This window comes from Corvus moneduloides, chromosome 3, assembly GCF_009650955.1.
Source record: "Corvus moneduloides isolate bCorMon1 chromosome 3, bCorMon1.pri, whole genome shotgun sequence".
Taxonomy (NCBI): Eukaryota; Metazoa; Chordata; class Aves; order Passeriformes; family Corvidae; genus Corvus; species Corvus moneduloides.
In genome coordinates, this window is record NC_045478.1 from 19,305,290 (window position 1) to 19,326,135 (window position 20,846).

The following is a 20,846-nucleotide window of genomic DNA, read 5'->3' on the forward strand; positions in this document are numbered from 1 at the left end:
TTTTGGTAGCTAAAAAGTGAATTTAAGTAATGGAAAGAAAAATTTAACTGCCTGTTTATTCCTACATATATCTCACCCTGTGTATTTCAGAAAAAATGTAAAATCAAAGACTACACAGGCTTTTAGGACAAAAGATGAAGTTATTAACCCAGAAAACAAATGATCTGTTTTCCTCCTCTTTTTTTGCCTGTGAAGGGCATGATGTTGAATAAATGGAATACAGTTTATTTTTTTATTGATTTGAAAGACTGAAAGGCATATTCTTTTTTTAAACAAAATATGCATACCTGTGTAATTTTGTTTTTATTTCTTAATTTTATTAAACTTGAGGAAGGCTGTTTGCATTGATTTATAAGGAAGAGTGCTGTTTGTCAGTGGAAGGGAGGAGGGTTCTGAACACTAGCTGCTTGTTCCTGTCATACCGAGAGCACTAATGGGCACCAGCTGGGCTGTAGCTATAGCAGCTTCGCCACTTCAGCCTCGCACAGCACGAGCTGCTGTGGCAATGCTGCAGAAGGGCCTCCTGTGCAGATTTAGGAAGTACACACTTCAGTTGTTGTTCCCTGGGCAACAGAATAACTGCAGGCAGCTGGCTTTGCACCACCTGCGCTGATCAAAGAGCAAACCCTGTCAGGCACTGATACTTCAGCTCCTCCAGCTTCAGTGTGAATGTCTGCAGGCAGTGATGTAGGAAACATGGTCATTCAGGTTTCAAGGTTAAACACAGGGGAATGAGGTAGAATGACAGCAAAAAGTAATATGAAAACATGGTTCCTGTAGATAGTACAGACAGGTGCGTATAGCTATTGATGATCAAGAATTAACTTTAAAATACTGAATTACTGATGTACATATAAAAGGTCTTTTGGTATTGTTCAAAAAGAGACTGGGAGGCTGGCAATAATTGGCTTGAATTTTGGGAGAAGGAAGAACAATCAAGGGTGATATATCATGTGTTTAATTAAGAAAGACCATAAAGAGTGATTGAACACAAAGATTAAAGTGGTATGTAAAATGATATGATTGAGGACTAAGCAGACCTATATCTGGTCTGCTGGAAGCTTCTGACAGATCAGGACTGCAGCAGCATGGTGGGTTTTATTCAGCAAGTGACACCAGAAGCTTGAAGGCAGACAATTGAACAATAGTGAACTGTAATGTTGGCTGATGTGGACCTGTATAACTGGGATTAAGATCCACTTGAATATGTTGGATGAGAGTGGAGGGGTGGGAGGGGCAGGTGGTAGTGTTTCATAAATGTCAATTTAACTCTTTTCTTATACTTCTTTTATATTATTGTAATATCTACTTAACACTTTGCTTAAGAGGGGTGCTAACTTCTTAAAATATTGTTTTAAACTTTGTTGTGAAGTAATAAAGATTATTTTTAATTGCTCCTCTTAAAATAAGTCTCTGCTTTATTTTTTTCTAATATATCTGAATTTACTTCAAAAGGTAGTAGCTTCCCTTTTGCAGAAGCGGCTCCAGTCAGTGAACATGGGTGAGCAATAATACTGACTTTTCACGAGTCCTAGATGTGCATCATTCCACACCTGAATGACAAAGGCAAACAGAGTTGGTGTGTTTCTGAATGTACTAAGTCCTCATTTTCTGAAATTGCAGAGGATTGATTAGTATCCACACTTCCATTGAGGGTTTGGGTTTTATATTCCATATATTCTTTGGATTTTTTGTATTTCATATTTGGTTTTGAAATATTTGATAAAAGTCTCTCTAAAGTAGTTTCAGGTGAGGTTTTTTGCCTTTTGCTCTATTGGGGATTCTTTTGTTCTGCCATGGGGATTTTTGTTTTGGTTTTTTTTGTTGGTTTTTTTTTTTGGTTAAAACTCAAACTGTTAAACTTTTAAGTAGAAGAGTTTCTTTCTCTAGCTCCCTTACAAAAAACATTTGAGGAGCGAGAATTTCAGTAAAGGGATTCAGCATGAGAAAATAATGAAATTACCAGATTGTTTTCAATTGGAAAATCACAGGTCTAACATAGCAAGTATGACATTTTGTTCTTAACAATATAAAAACTAACATAGGTCTAGGTAAGAGCCCTTACTCTCTATGGTGACAAATTAGACTGTATTTCTTGTTTGGATATTCTGATTTACTGCATCAATGGTCCAGATATCAGTTGGTTTCTTAGTATGTTTACTGAGGTTGCATGTTAAGTCCTTTTTAAAGCTGCTGTTTATTAAAGAGAATAAATTAAGGAGATTGTATAAACAGATTTTTATGATATATGATGTTCAGTTGCATTCTTTGTAGTTTTGCAGCATTTTCTGAAGGAATCTTTATAATAATTCTGAATTACTTAAAATTTTAGGTTCTTCTGTCTAAGTCTGGAAATGTGACAAAGCTCACTTCTTTCATTTATGAGTCTTCAACTGTAGGCGTTGCTGATGCAAAATCAAAAGCAGGATGAAGTGTATAGGCCATCCCTTCTAGCTTAGAAAACTGCCAATTCATAAAAAAGTAGTAATTTTCTACAACAGCAGGAATGACTTTCAGTGTCCTGAACAACTGTGTTGCATCTGGAATCAGCAGTGTTCTTACACCCACAGGATTTTCTTTTTGCATCTAGTCCAGAAATTATTGTGTAGTTCTTAAGGAATGTCTGCTGGCTACTCTGTTCCAGCAGCACTAGTGCAGTGAATTGATTGGTTGTGCATAGAGGAACTCTATAAAGGAGTAACAGGTACTTGTAGTTAACCTTACAGATGTGTTTCTTTTTGAACTCCAGTTAGTAACTTCCTGTTACGTTTAAATTTCAGGCAGATATTTTTTTCCCCAGGATTATTTCTTTCTCTTAATTTAAGTTGGAGCAATGCTCCAAGGGGAACAGTGTTTGGAGGAGGATAAATGGGATGTCCCACCAGTTGGCAGCTTTTACTTTTTTTTCTGTGTTGGAACCAGCTGGTAGTATAAAGCCAAAAATCATCATGGAAATAGCCCTCATTGAGAGGTCGTTTTGAGTGCTGCAGGGAAAATTGATACTGATTGACCATGTTGTGACCCTTTGCAAATTGTATGGTCTGCATGCAGAGGGCTTTCTCACTTGCTCAACTTGTAAAGTAGTCACCAAAGATGGCCTCATGTTCTATAGTCATGATTATGTGTTAGACTTTGGCTGAATGCAACAAAGTTTGAACTCACCAAAGTTTGTTTCTACATTTAACTACTGTACCCTTATTGCTACCAGCATCATGTGTAGTTGCTTCCTAATTCAGTGCTGTCAAAGTATGGGATTAGTTGTTTTTTCCTTAAATTCTGTTTTGCTTGTTTGCAAGCCTGGATCATTTCAACAGAACTAGGTAGATTAAACTATGTGCAGTCACTGTAGCAGATATTGTCCTCTGGAGGACAATATTATCCAGGAGATAATATTGGTGGTCTTGGGGAAATGGTGCTTAACCCGTGGTTGTTGCAGTTGGAACAGTACATTTAGTTCCATCCTTAGCTATACCTAGGAAAAGATATACTGAAGATGTATGATGAATTAGATGAGGGATGATGAGGAACAAATATTTCCCCCTCTTGAATGAGGAAGAACAAATATGGCAAAAATTCAATAGTTCATTGTCTCATTCCTGGATCATTTTATGTGAACAGTGTGTGAGGAATACACTGGGGCATCCTTCTTCAAACCTTTGACTTATTCTTTATGAAAGTTCAGTAGTGCTTAGTAAACCCTGTAATATTTTTCTTGATACACTCAGTGATAAAACTGCAACACAGCCTTATCTGTTCTCTTCCTCATTGATGCTGTGACATAAATAAAAATTCTTGTTTCAATATGAAGTAGGGATGCAAAAATGTTTTCCAACCATATAAAGAGTTTTAAGGAAGGCATACAAGCACGACATAGACACACTATGTGTTTAGCTTGTTTTTCTTTCTTTTACAGAATAACTGGTATTGTCATTTAAATATTGGTTTCATACTTATCTTTTAACATTTTAAAGAGATAATATGAGAGCTGGTAGATAAAAACATTGTCATTTTGTATGCGTATGTGCAGTAATGTGATGTGAAGATAGTAAAAGATGAGAAAACCTGGAGTTTCTCTTTGGCTGTAGGCATTCTAGATAAGCAATGGCACTACAGAGGTGGTAGTGAAATTACCTAGTAACACTGGATTTTTAAATTTTAATATTATCGCTTGGGAAATAAGGCTATATGGGTAATGCCACAAATACGGTATACTGTTAGTGAGCTTTTCATGTGGCCATGGGAAGCTTGTTATGGGATTTTGATTTCTATGTAGTGAGAGTTCCTGTTTGTGTTTATGGATTTCTGTAGGTTTGTAGCTAGTTGTTATTTGATTAAGAGGCATTGTGACCCAGAAAAAGCTCCACTTCCTCTATCAGAAGAGTGACACTTTCACTCAGCACTTAGATTTGCCCTCTCTTTTACAAAGGTGAAAATGGTGTCTTTTAAGAAGTTCCTTATATAAAGGGAAATTAAGCCTTCCTTAAGGCCAGACATATCTAAAATTACTTCTATGGCTAGCTGTGGAAATTCCATTTTTGTTTCTCATATCTGGGAATTAACAAAGTGTCAAACTGTCCAAGGAGAAATTAGTAGTGCTCTGAATAAAGTCTTTATTCTACAGATTTCAGCCATGTATCTAATTCCAGAATTTCTCCGAAGTTTAAAATTAGAATCAGAATATTTGCAATGCACATACAGTTGTTCAAGACGGATGGACGTTCAGCAGCTGGAAAGTGATCTCACACTTTCCCTGAGCATCATCAAACCCAACTGAAAGCAGAGGATAATGTCTGTGCTAAGTGTCAAAGTTTTGTGCTTGTTGGCTTTTAGTGTTACCCTTTCTGATGTGCAGTTAATTTTATCCTTCACCACTAGTCCCAGTGAAGTAAAACAGGCATGAAACTGCATAAAATTCTGCATATGAAATTCTGCACCAACCTGGACTTCAGTTTTCAAACCACCAGTGTTGTAGGAGCCTGGGTCACATCAAGTTTCAGGGGCATTTCTCTCTATGTATACACACATATATATATGCATATGCTTTGGCCTCCTTCAATCTTCAAAATAATGCTGGTTTAATTGTTTTAGGGTTTTCAGTCTGGAAATCTGATTGTGCAAGGAACTAATACTCCAGTTTTAAGAAGTTAAAATGTCATTTCAAGGCTGTCTTAAGATTGTGGTGCTGTAGTAAGAGGAAAGATGTCTTGAGAACGTGTTTCTCCCCACCTCCCCTCATATAAAACCTTTGCTGCACAAAGCAGCAGTATTTGGAATTTCAATCTTTTTATGGAATATAAATTTGATGTTGCACTTCAGTCTTTGGTTTTCAGTCTTCCCTCAACTGATTTGGCCTATGCGGAAGTAATTTATTGTTTGTTAAGGACGAGAATTCATATTATGTGACGCCTGTATAACTACTCATTTCGTTTGTTTAAGACAAGCCAAGGAGAGTTCAGTACTGCATAGTTTATTACAGGGATTTGTTTCCTTTTCCTTTCTGGTATTCAGAAGAAAGTTAAATTTGTCCATTGTGTATTTGCAAGTTTGTTGCTTTATGGGTGTGTGTATATGACATGTTCTCACTGCTTCCTGAACAGATGCAGGGCATAGACATGTTAATACACTTGCTCCATGTTTTATCAACCACAGTTTGACATAATTTTGGGACCACCTAACCATCTACTAGCAAGAAAAGTTGAAACCATAAGAATGCAGTCTGCTATAACTTTTCAGAAAAATACAGTGTGGGAGGTGATCATGCAAGTTTTACAGGCTGCTTCACAATTATCAGAGAATTTTAAGAAAAGTGGAATAACAGAGCAGATTGTTGTAAATGAAATGAGAAGTTTGGATTGAGACTGAACCAGGATAATGAAACATCAGTGTTGGATATTGCTGTACATGTTGTACATGAGAGTGGAAAGGGCCTCTTTGGTTTCTGTATTCAGACACCTGCTATGTAAAATAGCCTTCATAATCTCATTATACTTACATATATTCTAATAGGAGTAATTTTAAATTTATCAAAAGTGAACAATACTTAAAATCAGTCTCGATGCTTTTCAAAATCTGGCTGCATAAAAATTTATGTTTGTTAGCTACTTTGTAAAAAAACCCCAAAATCCCCCCCAAAAACATTAAAAAAAAACCAAAAAAAACCTCCACAAAAAGACAACAACAGCAAAAGAACCCAAGCCAAGCAAACCAAAAATACCCCCCTCCCTCCCAAAAAGACTTCAGAAGTGATAGTTGAGTCTTCATTTTTAATTATGTCATAGTTTGTATCATAGATTTTAAGAATTTATCTCACCACTGATTACTAGTTGAAGCCTTGTAGGTTAAATTTCAACTAAAAAGAAAAAGGTAATATTTATTAGATAATTCTTGGGGAAGATAGGACTGGTGTCTTGGGGTGACCTTATGGTGTGTATCCCATCAGTGCATTGAAAAGTCTTTTGTGTAGGGCACTTTCTCTAAAAATCTGTTTCTTGATTATTACATTTCTTTGTGACATTTTCAAGTTCTCTTAAGACTTGTTGTGCTGTACTGAGGGGAAAGATGGCTTGAGGAACATGTAGTTTGTTTTCTGTGATTTGATGTTGTGGTTCTCTGTCATGATCTTGATGACAGTGGAAAAGCTAATGCTTTATATGCATAGTACAGACCTTTTAGTAGTTATAATCGACCAGAAGCTGTTCATTACTGTTCTGTCACATTGAAGTGAAGCGTTTGATAAATCTCCCCTTCTTTAGCTTTATTGCACTTTAAGTTATTTATTACTTGCATGGTATACAATGCACTCTGTGTGTGGGTTTGCCCTTTGCTAAGGAAAGGTAGCCATCCCCTTCTCTTTCTTCTCTTCCTCAGTGGCATGTGGATCTAGAGTAAACAATTTGCCTGAAATGATTTGGAAATAGCTGTTTAGTTAGCATGCTCTACAATTAGCAAAAGTTCAATTAAGTGTTAATAAATAGGGGATTTTCTATCATCTTTAGATGTATGGTCTCTTTTTACTGTATTCAACTTGTATATCCAAATTACTGTAGAACAGTTATGTGCATCATACATATAATTTATACTCAGCGCAATCTATCAAATACCCAGTGATTGTGTGTTCTGAATTCATATAAAGCCCTCTTCCTATCCCTGTTTCCTGTCACAGAAAGGGCCTTTTTTTCCTACAGGTTTGACCTACCTACCTTTTTTTTCCTTTTATTTCATATGACTGCATTTTAAACATGTCTGCATTCTTGTATTCAGGACTTATTACGTATCAGTTACTTTTTGTCCTATTCAGTGTTGTTTGGGTGCCTCTTTTTCCATAAGAGTATCCAGATTAGTGACCTTTATAATGCATGTTTTTTCCCACATTAGTACCATTTTAGCCTGAGAAGGCCTTTTCAGTGTCCTTCCTTCCTCTTGAAAACACTCTAATTACAGTTGCTGCCGTTTTCCTTTCCACTGATGGAAGTTGGTCACATTTGCTCACAGCTCTGTAATCAGATGCCCTTGACTAAAATCGGCTAAAATGTAGTTGGAGATAGAGGCATCTGAAATGACCTCAGAACAGAAAATGTATCACTCATTGCTGCTTATCCTCTGGACTTCTCATTTAGCTCATCCTTCAGCTGGCAGTCACTCCCCCTGCTTTTGCTCAAGGTAGCTGTGGCTGGTTCCTTTGTTCCCGCTGGAGTGGATCACACCAACCTGTTCATCCTCGGTGAACCCCGGACCAGTGGCTGGAACAGCGTGAACATATGCACTGCTGCCCTGGTCTCCTCCCATTCTGCACTGCTACAAATTGCTGTATTGGGTGATGGGCAATGCCATATGTGCACAGACCATATGGTATTTTCTCCTCAATCTACAGTTGCCTTGTTCTTCACACATTGTAATACTTTGCTGTATGTGTGTAAGTTCAGTTTGTCTTTTGGAAGCTGCTTTTATTTGTTGGGGTTAGAGGCACGTACTTACATGGAAAACCTAATTTTGCAATAAACAGTTACTGGTAGTAAAGGATATGAGATAACGTTCTGGATTGAACCGAAGATAGCCCTTAAAAGAGAAGTGTTTGTCCCAGTTTGAGACAAGTTTGGAGGAACGTCCAAAATTAACATCCTCTGATAGAAGGCAGGTTTCAGCTGCCCCTCCACCACCAGGTTCAGGAAAAAATTCCTCCGAGGAAAGTGAAAGAAAAAAGCCTATTTATTTGACAGACAATGGGAAAAGAATAATGCTAAATAATAAAACCTCTCTCTGTGGAGAGAACCTGGTAAATTTCCAGAGTCCTTTGTGAATGTGGCTTTCTCCTCTTCGGAGCTGGGCCAAGGTGTAAGATCTCCCAGTGTGTTCTGGCATTGTTGAACAGTCCAGAAGAGAAGAGGAGGAAGCTGGAGTCCCAGGAAAACAAATGAATTTAACTCTCTGTCTCTCCCTTCCAAGAAAAGGAGCCAAGAACTGGGAAAAGCTGGAAGGTGCTTTTCCTCTGCTCTACAGCACCAGTAGCAGCTATCTCTGTGTCCTTGGAGCACAAACTGCTTTGAAAAGTTTGTCTGGCTTTTTTTTTTTTTTTTTCCTTCTCTTGCCCCCGGTTTTAGAGACACGGGCACAGAGCGGCAATAGGGGATACACATCATAAAGTCACCCCAAGACAGTGTTTAAGTGATGTCTGTATCTTTACTATTAAGGAATCAAGCAAGGTAACTTGTGGGTCATTTTCATTAACATCAGTATGGGGAATGAAACTTGGAAAACATGCCTCCCGAAGAGTTTTCATGAGCACTTAATTTTGCTTTTGTTCAGGGAGACACATATTAAATGCGTGCTAATTATGAGTTTTGCAGCAACTTGACTGCTAACTTGAGGTCTATGTCTGTAGCCACGTTCTGCATTCTTTGAATTCATCTTGGTATAATATTTTTAAATATTTCAAACAGCAGATGTGCATTGCTTATAGATTTGTATAAATGTTGGTGCAGTGTATACACAATACGTCTCCCATACAATGATCTGTTGACATTATTCTCTGTTGCTTAGCTTCAGACACTAAAGTCATGACATGTGCTGCTGTTTGGAGGATGCCGAAGGAATTGGAATCAGGCAGTCATGAATCCCCTGATGATTCATCAAGCAACACTCAAACCCTGGAGCTACTCTGTCACCTTGACAACACAGCCCATGGCAATATGGCCTGGTAGGATTCTGCATATTTTATACTCCTAGAAAAAACCTAAAGGATAGACCCATGCTGTTAGTTTTGTGCAGATTTATATTGTAGAAGCTATGCTATGCACTTTAAAACTATTCCATCTTTAAAAAAAAAAAAAGTATAAATTGGATTTTTAGTCCCAGATGTTTCATAGATTAAAAACATTTATTATCGTCCTGCAAACACATATGGAGTAACAGCCTGTGTACTGTTTTAATGTGTTTTTCCCCACCTGCCCCCATCTAAAACCTTTGTTGCACAGAGATATAATACTTAGAATTTCAGTCTTTTTATCGAATATAAATTTGATGTTGCACTTATGTTTTTCTTTTTTAGTCTTCCCTCAACTGATTTAGCATGAGTGTGAGTAATTTATTGTTTGATAAGGATAAGAATTCATTATGTTATATGGTGCCTGTGTAACTCTTCTTTATCTGTTGTCTAAGTCAAGACAAGGAGAGCTGCAATACTGCAGATGTTATTACAGAAGCTTGTTTCCCTTTCCTTTCTGTTATTTAAAAGAAAGTTAAATTTGTCCGTTGTGTATTTGCAAGTTTGTTGCTCTATGGATGTGTGTATATGACATGTTCCCACTGCTTCCTGACCAGATGCAGGGCATATCATAAGTTTTAAGCATCCATTTCTAGCCACAGATTTCTAGTTTCAGCCTTGCAGGTTAAATTTTAACCAAAAAAAGGGGTAAATTGAAGGTAATATTTATTAGGCGGTTCTTGGACAAGATGGGACATATCAGTGCATTCAAAAACGTATAGATTACTTTTTTCTAAGATACACATTTTCTGAATGTTAAATTTCTTCATGGTAGTATCCTTTAATTCTTTGCTACACATTTTAAAATGAGTGCTCCTCTTTGTAATTCTTTTATTATTTTAATTCAATTTTTATTGTTGAAACCTTTTGATAACTAATATTCCCAATTATATTGGAAAGGTTTTTTTGTTTGTTTTATCTTTACTTTTTACCCTTTTAAGCTTTGTGCCTTTTGTCTTGCAGCTTCCCATAAACAGTTTCTGTCTGATGCTGGAATGCCAGAACTTTGTATGGTAGCTGGATCACGAAAGGAAGAATAGGAGGCGTATCACTGCTTTTTATCAGGATGTGAATTATGCGAATGCCCAGAATAATTCTTTTCCTCTAATAACAGCTTATAACAAGTTCATGTGCAGTTTTCAGTCATCTGCTATCTGATTTTATCCAGTACTTAGTGCTTACAAATTTCTGCTACAATTTAATGCCCATTATCTATGTGCATGTGTATATATATGCACAGAGATTTGAAAATGTCCAGTGTTACAGAGAGATAAAAGATGTAAACAGAGAACTTGGCATTAGTACTCCTCACAGCATCTCAGGCAAGCACAGCTGAGTTAGAGGATCTTGTTCTAGAGCAGGCTTTTCTATTTGTGTCTCAATCATATTGGACACAGCTCATAAATGAGTAAATCAGGCCTTTTGTGCTAAATGTGTCACTTAACATGCCATGCCTCAGTGAGTGGTGTGTTGGCTACAAATAGCAACGTAAATATTCTTTGTATTACACTTCTCAGGTGTTTAGAGAAACATGAAGCTATTTAGACACTAAGGGTTCAATTGTTGTTAGAACCAAACATAAATCAGAAAAGCAGTTTTCCTCAATGCGAAGTGTAAACAGTTTTCAAACCACAATGTAAGCCAGTGTTCTGGTGTACACAATCACTGAGATCCGTGGTGGTCTGGCACCATACACTTGCAGTAAGAAGGCTCTGTCATTTGCCTTGCCATTAGAGCATACTCTTTACATTTTGCCCAGAAAACCACAGGCTGAGCACTGGACCTGGGTTCAGTGTGACCGTGTACACTTCAAGGAGGTTGCTTAATCCACAGTGTGCAGTACAGCAGTGTACCAGAGCCACAAATTGGACACAGGCTTCATTTTTTAAGTTAAGTTTGAATATTATTAGTCAAAATGCATGCTAAAAAAAATTAAACGAAAAATGGCATTTCTATCACATCTTTATATGCTGGGCCCGCAAGAGTGTGGCAGAGTTGCCAGCACAGTTTAAAGATGCAGCATGTAATGTTGGTGTCAGCCTTTGTGACACTGACTCCAGATAGCAGCTCATAGGAAGGTATTTTTTGTGTGTCTTGGTATCTGTAGCGCACAGATGCTTCATGATATTCATGAATCTGGTTGCACATCATAAGTAATTGAGACTTGATTGTAAATCAGGAAAGCAAAACTATCTTGAACATGCAACTGGTTATGTACTCTGGCATCTATCACCCACCTCAGGGCTTTACTTGTAGTTTTGTTCATGTTTACCCTCCTCTGCTTTATTCCTTTTCATGCCTTTTTTAAGGTTTATTGTCTTATATTGTTTTTCTCTTCTATTAAGAAAGCCTGCTAGTTGAAAAATTACCTCACAGATTTTTCTGTTTCTAGTATCATGCACTAGGAAACACAAGGTGGGATTTTTTCCTGGTCTGATGTGTCACGTATTGGTTTTGTTCAACTCTGTACTTATGTTAAGAACTGATTCTTCATTTTTTTACTTTTATCTCATCTCCTTTATGGAATGCTGTGCTCACATGTCTCTGAAATTTCTTATTAAAAACCAGCAGAGACATATTTAATACCAGTTCTCTTTTATGAACCAAGACCAAAAGAGTGTTTTCAGTCGATTGTGACTAAAATCTTAAACTTTGCTGGTGTGTGACTCAACACTGTGCTCCTCCTGCTCAAGATCTATTGAAATAATTTTCTAATCTTGACAAAACCTTTGGCAAAATCAAATCTCCAAGACATTACAGGCAAATGAAAAAGAAGTTTGCTTTTCTGCAGTTCCACTTTATCTGGATTGCATGAGTTACTGTGTTTAAAAATTAAGCATAACCATTCATTTTTAGTTACTGAGATTGTTTACTCCTTTGAATTTGGGACTCATAAGCATTTTTACTCAAACTCTTGTATGGCATAAAGAGAGTTCAGAAGATTAAACAGATGCTTAAATTAGGCCACCAAATAGGCCTGTTAATTGTTCTGTTTGGTTCTAGCCTAAGATTTTTTTTTTCATCCTCTGCCTGCTGTTCCTCATGTAAGCCAAAATGCAAAGATTTCAAATGCAGAAATACTGAGTGAATTATTACAGAGTGGAAAACCCCAGATACACATGGAAATTTGTGTGTGTGTGTTTTAAAAAAAAAAAGTCTCTTCAATAAATTCAATTGGTAGATAAATATATGTATTCATGCAGAGTGAAACACACGTAACAATAAGTATGTTGCTCTATGCAATGTTGTAAGATTCAATTAAAGGAACTTACCATTGGGTATCTTGCAAGAAGCAGTCCAAAGTACTGTCTGCATAGGAGAGGCCAAGGAAACAGGACAGCAGTTAATGAGATTTTGATTATTCCTCTGAATGCAGCTTGGAGGAATCCCCACAACTCTTGTCTGTTAAACCCCAAAAGACTTATGTTTTAGCAGTAACCTACTGTTCTACTTCCCTCTCAGTTTTGCTGCAGACTTTTTGGTAGTAGACTTGACAAGATAGTCCTCGGAGAAGAAGGATACTACAGGACATAAGAGAAAATACAATCTGTGAGATCTTGAATTTGTAACACAGCAGGGAGTTTCTCTTGCATCTGCTGGAAGCAGGCTCGCCTCTATATACTTAAAATCCTACTTTTTCCCTTCCAAGTGTGGCAGGTATAAAATAGGATAGATCCTGCTTGGTACTAGGCTGTGTACTTTAAAAGAGAGGGGAACAAGTGAAGTAAGTTGGATTGTGGTCTGTGTAGTAAATGGGGAATAAAATGAAAATAATTAAGGGGAAAGTGTTAGATGAACAGTGAAATACAACTGTAAAGGGAAAATGAATGGGGGTTACAGAGACAATGTAAGTGGAAGCTCAATTCTGAGAAGTCTGAAAGGTGAGGAATGAAGAATTTGTATTTTAAATAGAAAACAAGAGCTGCTAAAAATTTTTTGAAAGGGACGAATATATTACAAATAATGATAGATCACTTCATTAGGCTTCTCTACTAGCTCAAGTTGATTTTTTTGTTTTGGTGTATCCCACTCAATCAATCCTAGATATGAACATGCAAATATTACCATATCTAAGAGAACATAGAGAGGGAGACAAATTATAAATTTTTTAGAGTCACAGATGTTTCAAGAACTCCAGGATGTTTATCACTAAAATATTAAATTAGAACTTTGAATTCACAAAGGAGGAAGTTATAAATGAGCTATTCCCACAGATTTTAAGTACTTAGATTTTATTTGGTATTTCATTGAAGGTCTCCAGATAGAGTACAGAGAAGTACCATCTCTTCCTTGGCCATACACAGTACAAATCAACCTCATTAAGGTTGGTTTTTTACAGAAGTGCAAATTCTCTCTAACAGCTCTTTCAACTTGAGTAGAGATTTAATTCATTTAAGATAAAGAAGATGCTATGCATAACATTGCTTCAGTTTCATCATGTTCATTCCATTAATGCACACAGTCACCTGATCGAAGTTAGGCACACTGATAATTGATGCCCTGAAGACAGATGAATGAAATCCAGTAGGGTTTTACTTATCTTTTTGGCCTTTAAATTTATTAAAAAAAAAAAAACAAAAAACACAAAAACCAAGCCACCCCAAAACATTTTCAAGTAAAAAAACAAAGAAGTAAGAGAATCTGAAACTCAAAAGAAAAGTGAAAACAGTGTTTATAATAGCTCTAACACTTCCATGTGATATTCAAGTATCACTTCTCTTTCCTGTCATAGTGTTGGTAATGTTACTTCTTCTATAGTACCCCTCTATTAAGCTTCAGGATATGTATGTTAAAGTTCTAGCTTAAGGTTTCATTCAAAAAAAAGTTTAAAATAATTTAATAGTCTATACCTAATGAATATAAACCTGAAAGTAACAATAATTTTAGAAGGATTGTATGGTCTTGAATATGTGGTACAGTTAACTGTTAGATATGTTTTATAGGAAAGACATGTAATAAATGCAGTTTTTAACCTTATTTTAACACTTCATATGTCCCAGTACCAGAAATATAATTGTGAGGACAGAACTCCCTCTGATATTTATATAGAGAGTTTCAGGACTGTCAGTTGCATATTCTGGTGTATAAACTGAACTCTGTATTTTCGGGGGGAGGTGATTTGTAACAGCTGCCCAGCAGATATTAATTGTATCTTCACACGATACACAAAATTTCAGAGCTATCTGAAATTGTCAGCATTTAAGAATAATTCTTCTGCACTTGATTCATTCCACATATTTGTATTCTCCATCAGCCTCTTCTGATATTACAACAATAAGTATAGAGACAATTTTTTTGGACTAGCTTACTACATGACAAGTGTAGTTTCACTGAGAATGTATCTTAACAGCTGCTTATTGGTACTGATAATGCCCTTTATATTCTGATCCTTTCTAAATTGGTAAAAGTTTAAACTATTTATGTCCCTGCTCTCTTCATAATTCCATGTGATCCTGACTTCTTCACAGGATTTTGCTCTCTTGAATCTTTGATTCTTCTTTACTGTAAATAAAACCATCTATTGTATATAAGTCCAAATATTCAGTGTTCAACCATTAGATGGCTTTCTCACATTTTCTCTCTCCTTTTCCACTTTTTTCATCCTTTAAAATAAATCTGGAACCAGCAGAGTAATTTAGAACTCTCATCTTCTCTTTTTCATTCCCTTGAATGTTTGTGGTAATTTTGAGTGGTTAGTGTTGTGCAATTTTAAAACTTTGAGCTCTTCAATGTAATCACATTTACTAGGCAATAAATGCAATTCATTAATTGGATACTGAACTAATAGAACTTTGTATTGTATGCCCAGTTTATTATGTTAGCTTTTAATCAGCATTTATTTGACTCTACTAATATACAGCAGAGGGAAACTTAGTCAAACTAAAATCTGACACTGAAGCAAATACTGAAGGGGAAAATATTTATTTATTTATTCCTTTATGTGAACTTACTGTATGCATTCAGTTAACTTATCACTTCTGATAAGTTCAATAGATTCCATATGCTTGAATGAAAATTAGTTTTGATGAAGTCTTTGCAGTTTTTTGTGTTTAGTTTGGATTCATAAGTCACGATACAGAAAACAGTGTAGAAATCATGTTACTCTACAGGTAACAAAAAAATGGGTTTGTAGAGTACTATTTCACTCTCTGTCCCAACTTGAACATAATTTCATTTCATTTCTCACATGCTGTTATATTCCCCAGTTTTACTGCCAAATTAGTTGAGATTTTTCCCCACTGAAAGAAAATTGAGCTACTTTTCAAAGGGGGTTTCTTCCTTTTTGTGATGTCACTTAAGCTATTCTTACCACTGAAAAAGTGATGGTTGAAGTCTGCCTCAAGTGATTTTGCAGGTGAAATAGATACTTCTGTTTATTATAATACTATTCTATTTATTCTAATAATTTTATTTTCAGTCTTACTGAATTGCTTAAAATGTTAGTGGGAAATGTTAAAGAAAAATGGTGTTGTAGAACTATGAAAAAAATTAGTTAAGCAGGAGGAATTTAAATATTCATGAGGAACTAACTGAACAGGTGCCCCTGTTTCCTTGGTGTCAGATTCCAGTTTACTCTCCAAAACCCCATTAAGCACTTATTATTTAGAATATTTATCCCTTAGAGTAGAATTCTTTCCTAGCACAATATTCTGGGATGACTGTAGATGTAGCGATGTTGCTGTTGACACTTGCTTACACGGTAGTTAAAAATTCAGGGTTTTGAAATGTCTTTTGGATGTCTATTGGGTGAAAAAATTGATCCTTGTACATTTTTGGTTAAGTGCATCTATTTGGTAAAATGTTTGTGAGATCTGAAGGTGTGCCCTGCAGCCTCCCACAGTCCATCCATCCCAGTGCTCAGTCTTGGGCAGTGGTGTTGGAGAGGCACGTTAGGGGGAGACCACATCAGTTACAGTCCCAGCTGCTTCTGGAATTCTCTTCACCTCAAATTCTCCCAGAATCCACAGTTGCTGGATTAGAGGTGTTAGAGGGTACATCTATGTCTGTGTAAACCTTTAGCATTCTTCCGTTTGCTCTTCTTCTGAACAGAAGGAGCAGTGATTTTCTTCAGCTATCAGTGCAGATCCAGGCAATCATAATTTTCTTCTTACGCACACGTTTCAAATCACTGGGGAAATGTACTCAGAGGGATATTCTGTTTTGTTAGGTTTTATTCCCCTGACCAACCATGCAGTTTGTTACTAACAGCAATAAATTAGTAAGGATATGCTATATCCATATTTCCATCTTTGAAAAATCCCATATGAAAATACTCAAATTGTCCCTCTCAAAAGTAGATACGTGTTTCCTCTAAAATGAGTCTGCAGCGATTGCTTTTGCCCACACCAGCTGTTTTGCACAGAAGTTTGTTTCAGCCCTTAATTTTTGCCTTAGTACGTGGAAAAAGCTATTGTTATCCTGAGGCCTCCAGAAGCTGGGCAGGAGTTTTACCTGGCAGCACTCTGTGTGCTTTCCTGATAGACACTGATAATACAAAATGTTTTTCTTAGGCTGACCACCTTACTGATCTTTGACAGACAAGCCAGTTATATGTTTCTTTCCTAATGTGTCAAATATCCATAAGATTCACTTCAGGGGGTTTTTAAGCCCTGTTCAGGCAACAGAATAGAAATGGTGTCTGGCAATGGCTACTCCATGAGGAGTGTGTTGTAGAGGCCTACACAATGATAATTTAAGGAAAAATAAACATTTTAGAGGTAAGTGATTTTTCTGTGGCACCTCCTTATTGGAATACTTTTGTATTTGTTTGTAAAGCAGTTTAATTTTTCTCAATGTAAAAGTAATGTAAGAGTCAGAATAAAGCCCAGCTGTCTTTGGGGTTCTTGTCCAAAATAATCCTTAACTTCATTTCTTAATTCTCATTTCTCAGGAGCTTTTTAGCTAAAAAGTTCACCTTACCTTTTAAGTTTTTTTAGGAAGCTGTGATTCTTGTTTTACTGCATCTTGAGGAGTTGGACTCCAAATTAGATCTCACTGTCTGAGAATTTTGAGATTACGTGTAACTTGTGTTCTGTGCAGCAGACTTCAATAAACTGTAAAATGGCCAGAACTGATTTCATTCAGAAATGTGGCTGCTTTGTAGAGCACTTGGGAAGGGAACAAGAATTGTGGGTTCCAGGTTGTACTTGGTCTGATCTCCTTTCTCATATAGTTAATGTCCTGATTACCTGGTAAGCAAGAGTCATCTTTAAATTGGAATCATTGTAATGCAAAGAAGGCAGGATATTTGAGTCCTTAATATGTGAATTTTTCGTGGGCTATACTGAAGCTGCAGGATGGTCTGCTGAGTTACCAAATGTATGGATGTATTTTCCATTTTTCAGTGCATGAGAGTTTTCAGTTTAGCAAAATTTTTCCATTTATAGAAATAAATGGTTGTCACTTCTGTAATTACAGTTAATCAGTAGTTAATGCTTGCTTTGTCCAACACTTGTGGCTTAACTGCAGTTCATGTTGATGAAAAGTGTTTGCATGTTGCTTTTTTCTTCCTTAGTCTATAATGGAGGACTTTGAATTGTTCATTTGTAAAAACTCAGTACATTTATTGATAGAGGTGTTAACTATCTTTTCAGCATAGAACAAGATAACAGAGTCCTTTCATGTGTGCATTTGAGTGAATATTTAAAATACTCTTATTTTTTGCTAAGGTAGTGTTCTCTGTAGGATTTAATTTTTTTTTTTTTTTGGTACCAAAAACTACTAGCTACAAGCTTAATTAAAGAAAGCATCCTGAGTCAGATGATAACAAAGTAGGGTAAAATGCAACATAAATAATTGCTTGTCTGCTGTTTGTAGTTCATTTAAAGAGCAGCCCAGAAATTGACACTCAGTTTCTGAGTGGCAACTGTGAATTTGACTACTGTCTTGTCAATTTCTGAAAACTGTATCAGCAACTGTTGGCACACTCAGGAAAATGGTACTGCCTGGTTTATCTGTTTTCCTTTTTAGACATTATTGCCATCTCTGCTGTGCTGAAAACTGTTCTAAATGAAACTTCAGTTTTTCTAAAATTTGTATCTTACTTTGAAAATAATTCTTTCTTTTCACTCACCAGTATTTCCTGCCCCCCTCTTTCTCCCTAGTATTTCATGTTTAATGTTCAGTCATGAGTACAGAACGTAGCTGAACATGTTACAAAGGGTGACTTGAGTAATTTCTGTTTAAGATTATAAAATCTGAATGAATGATCACTACAACCACACCCATAAATGAAAATTGAAATAGAAGTAAAATGGGCATCTCACAAGGATAGAGTGAATGTGGAGAGACCTCTTCATTGAAAGGCGTGTCACCTTGGTTATATTTGGCTCTAATTAGCACACTATATTCAGCTGTAAAAATTCTTTTACCTTGAAGTTCAGTGGCTCTCAAAAATGTGGAATTTCTTCCTACTTTTGAACAATCAAAGAAATTGTTTTCAATCTAGCTTTTACAACTGAAAGTTGAGTGATTAGTGTACGAAAGGTGCAGATATACCAACAAGCATAAAAAATATTGATCTCTGGCTGAAAGGGCTCCTAAAGAATTAAGTGGTCAAACTAGATTTCATTGCCTGTAATTAAAAATATATCTACATAGATCCATATGAAATGCCAGTTATATTTTCAGCAAAATGTAAGTAAAGTGATGGACTTAAATAAATGTTATCAGAATCAACTTGAAGATTTCTTAGTTACCTATTCAGCCATGTGATGGTCCTGATGTTTTTCAGTTTCACTTTGGAAAACTGGATTGTGGAAGGTTAGTTGTGATCACATGCAAGGTTATAGTGCACTAATTTTCTTTATCCTGTTACATGTTTTCATAAAATATTTTCATCTATTTGAAGGATCTAATCGATGTATCCGTGCAGCACAACTACATGAAATTCTGAAATATGCATGGCAGTGCCAGTTGGTTTCTTCACATTATTATGGGCAAAATGTAGTTGAACATTTAATTGAAACTGCATGCCATCATTTTTATTATCAACACTTATTTTCAATTGCTTGTGAATTTTTTCCAAGTTGTACCATACAACTTTTCAAAAGTGTTTATTGTTAAATTAGATTGGCAATACTACAGACAATACAGCCAAATTTAAAGTAAATCATAGAATCATTCTGATACCATGTTCTTGTTAAAACACATTTAAAAACATGATGGTAGCTTAATGTGCTAAATGTAGTGATTTTGTCCTAATACAAGAAAGCTCACTACAAATGGACTTTTATAAGTAGGTAATTTCCATGGATTGACAGCACAGTAAGGATGCAGGCCATGCTTCCAGCAGACAATGCAGAAGCTACTCCTTTATTCTGCTGCATTGCCTTAGGGAAAAGCTCAGAGGGTGAGGAGTCAGCCAATGCATGCTTTTAGTTAGAGTTCCAGATTTTTCTTTACGAAACAGCAAACAGGTGCAGTCATCTGCCTTGCCTATCTGATGATTGTTTTACTGAAAGAACAGAGTAAAAACTGATGAAACTGTTCACACAAGGAGCAAGAGTAATTTGAGAGAAAGGTATCAGCTGAGAATAACTGAGTTTTGTTGTATGTATGGAGTAAAAAAAGACACTGTGTCACTTCTTTCTGTTAGTTGCAACTTCCTATTTTCTTTTCCTTGTGTTCTATAGCATAAGATTAGATGAACTTCCATCACTTGGATCTGGGGCCAGCCAGGTTATATCCAGTGTATTAGGAATATAGGAGTAATGCAAAATCTGGGATAAAATAGAAGCATGCATAGTGCGCAGTGCAGGGTTAGGAAGGTTGCCAGTGTCTGCCTAATGTTGGGCTCACTTGCCCAAGGCTGCATCTATTTGTGCAACCTTCTTTCACTTATTCCATCTAATTACTGAATTGGTTGATGCAAAAGGCAAAACAGACTAGAAAACTTGTGTCTAGTTGTGGATTTCTGGTAAACTTCAGGTGGTGGTAAAAAGTGCCTCAAAAAGGCACTGAAGATGAAAACAGCATATCAAATACTTTTAAATAACTGAAGTTTCAGTTTTAAAATGGAAAGAAGTTTCTCCATTAACCTATTAATACTAAAGCTGTGATCTCTACCTTTAGGTGTATTGTTGCTGTATGCTTTTTGAGAGGTTGCAAAACTTCGTTACAAAAGTGTTATAAAATTACAAAAATAGTAGCCTATTCTCATAAAATGACAAGTATTATTCTTTCAATCTTACTGTTACCTCCAGCAAGTTTATTAGGTTTAGAGTGCACATACTTAGCTGAGCTGCCCATACTGACTGGCTTAAATATGCTGCTTCTCATAGAATGAGAAGAGGACTGATATTCTTGAGTTCCTTCCTGTATAGCATGATGTGAATCACAGGTTAAAAGTATATGTTGATTAAGTCATGATAACAGCTGCAGAACTGGAAGAAGTTTGCATCAAAAGTAAGGCTTATGATTTTTGGTGCACCTTCAGAAAGGATGCATGACACTACCTATGAACACCTCTGAGGTTTCAAACTAAAGCCTTCTAAAGTTAGTGTACATCAAGGTCTCTGGTTGTGTTTCTGTGTGTGTATGCAGAATGACTGCTACAAATTGCTAGTTAATGGCAGATTTTGCACTT

At 36.3% G+C, this 20,846-nt stretch overlaps 1 protein-coding gene across 1 annotated transcript in view; it reads left to right on the forward strand.

The window, feature by feature from the left end:
- Window positions 1–20,846, forward strand: part of EIPR1 (EARP complex and GARP complex interacting protein 1) — a 77,393-nt gene that overhangs the window by 27,110 nt on the left and 29,437 nt on the right. Inside the window, exon 4 of the mRNA XM_032104519.1 lies at window positions 9,037–9,193. Coding sequence (XP_031960410.1) covers window positions 9,037–9,193 — 157 coding nt within the window. The remainder of the gene's footprint in view (window positions 1–9,036; window positions 9,194–20,846) is intronic.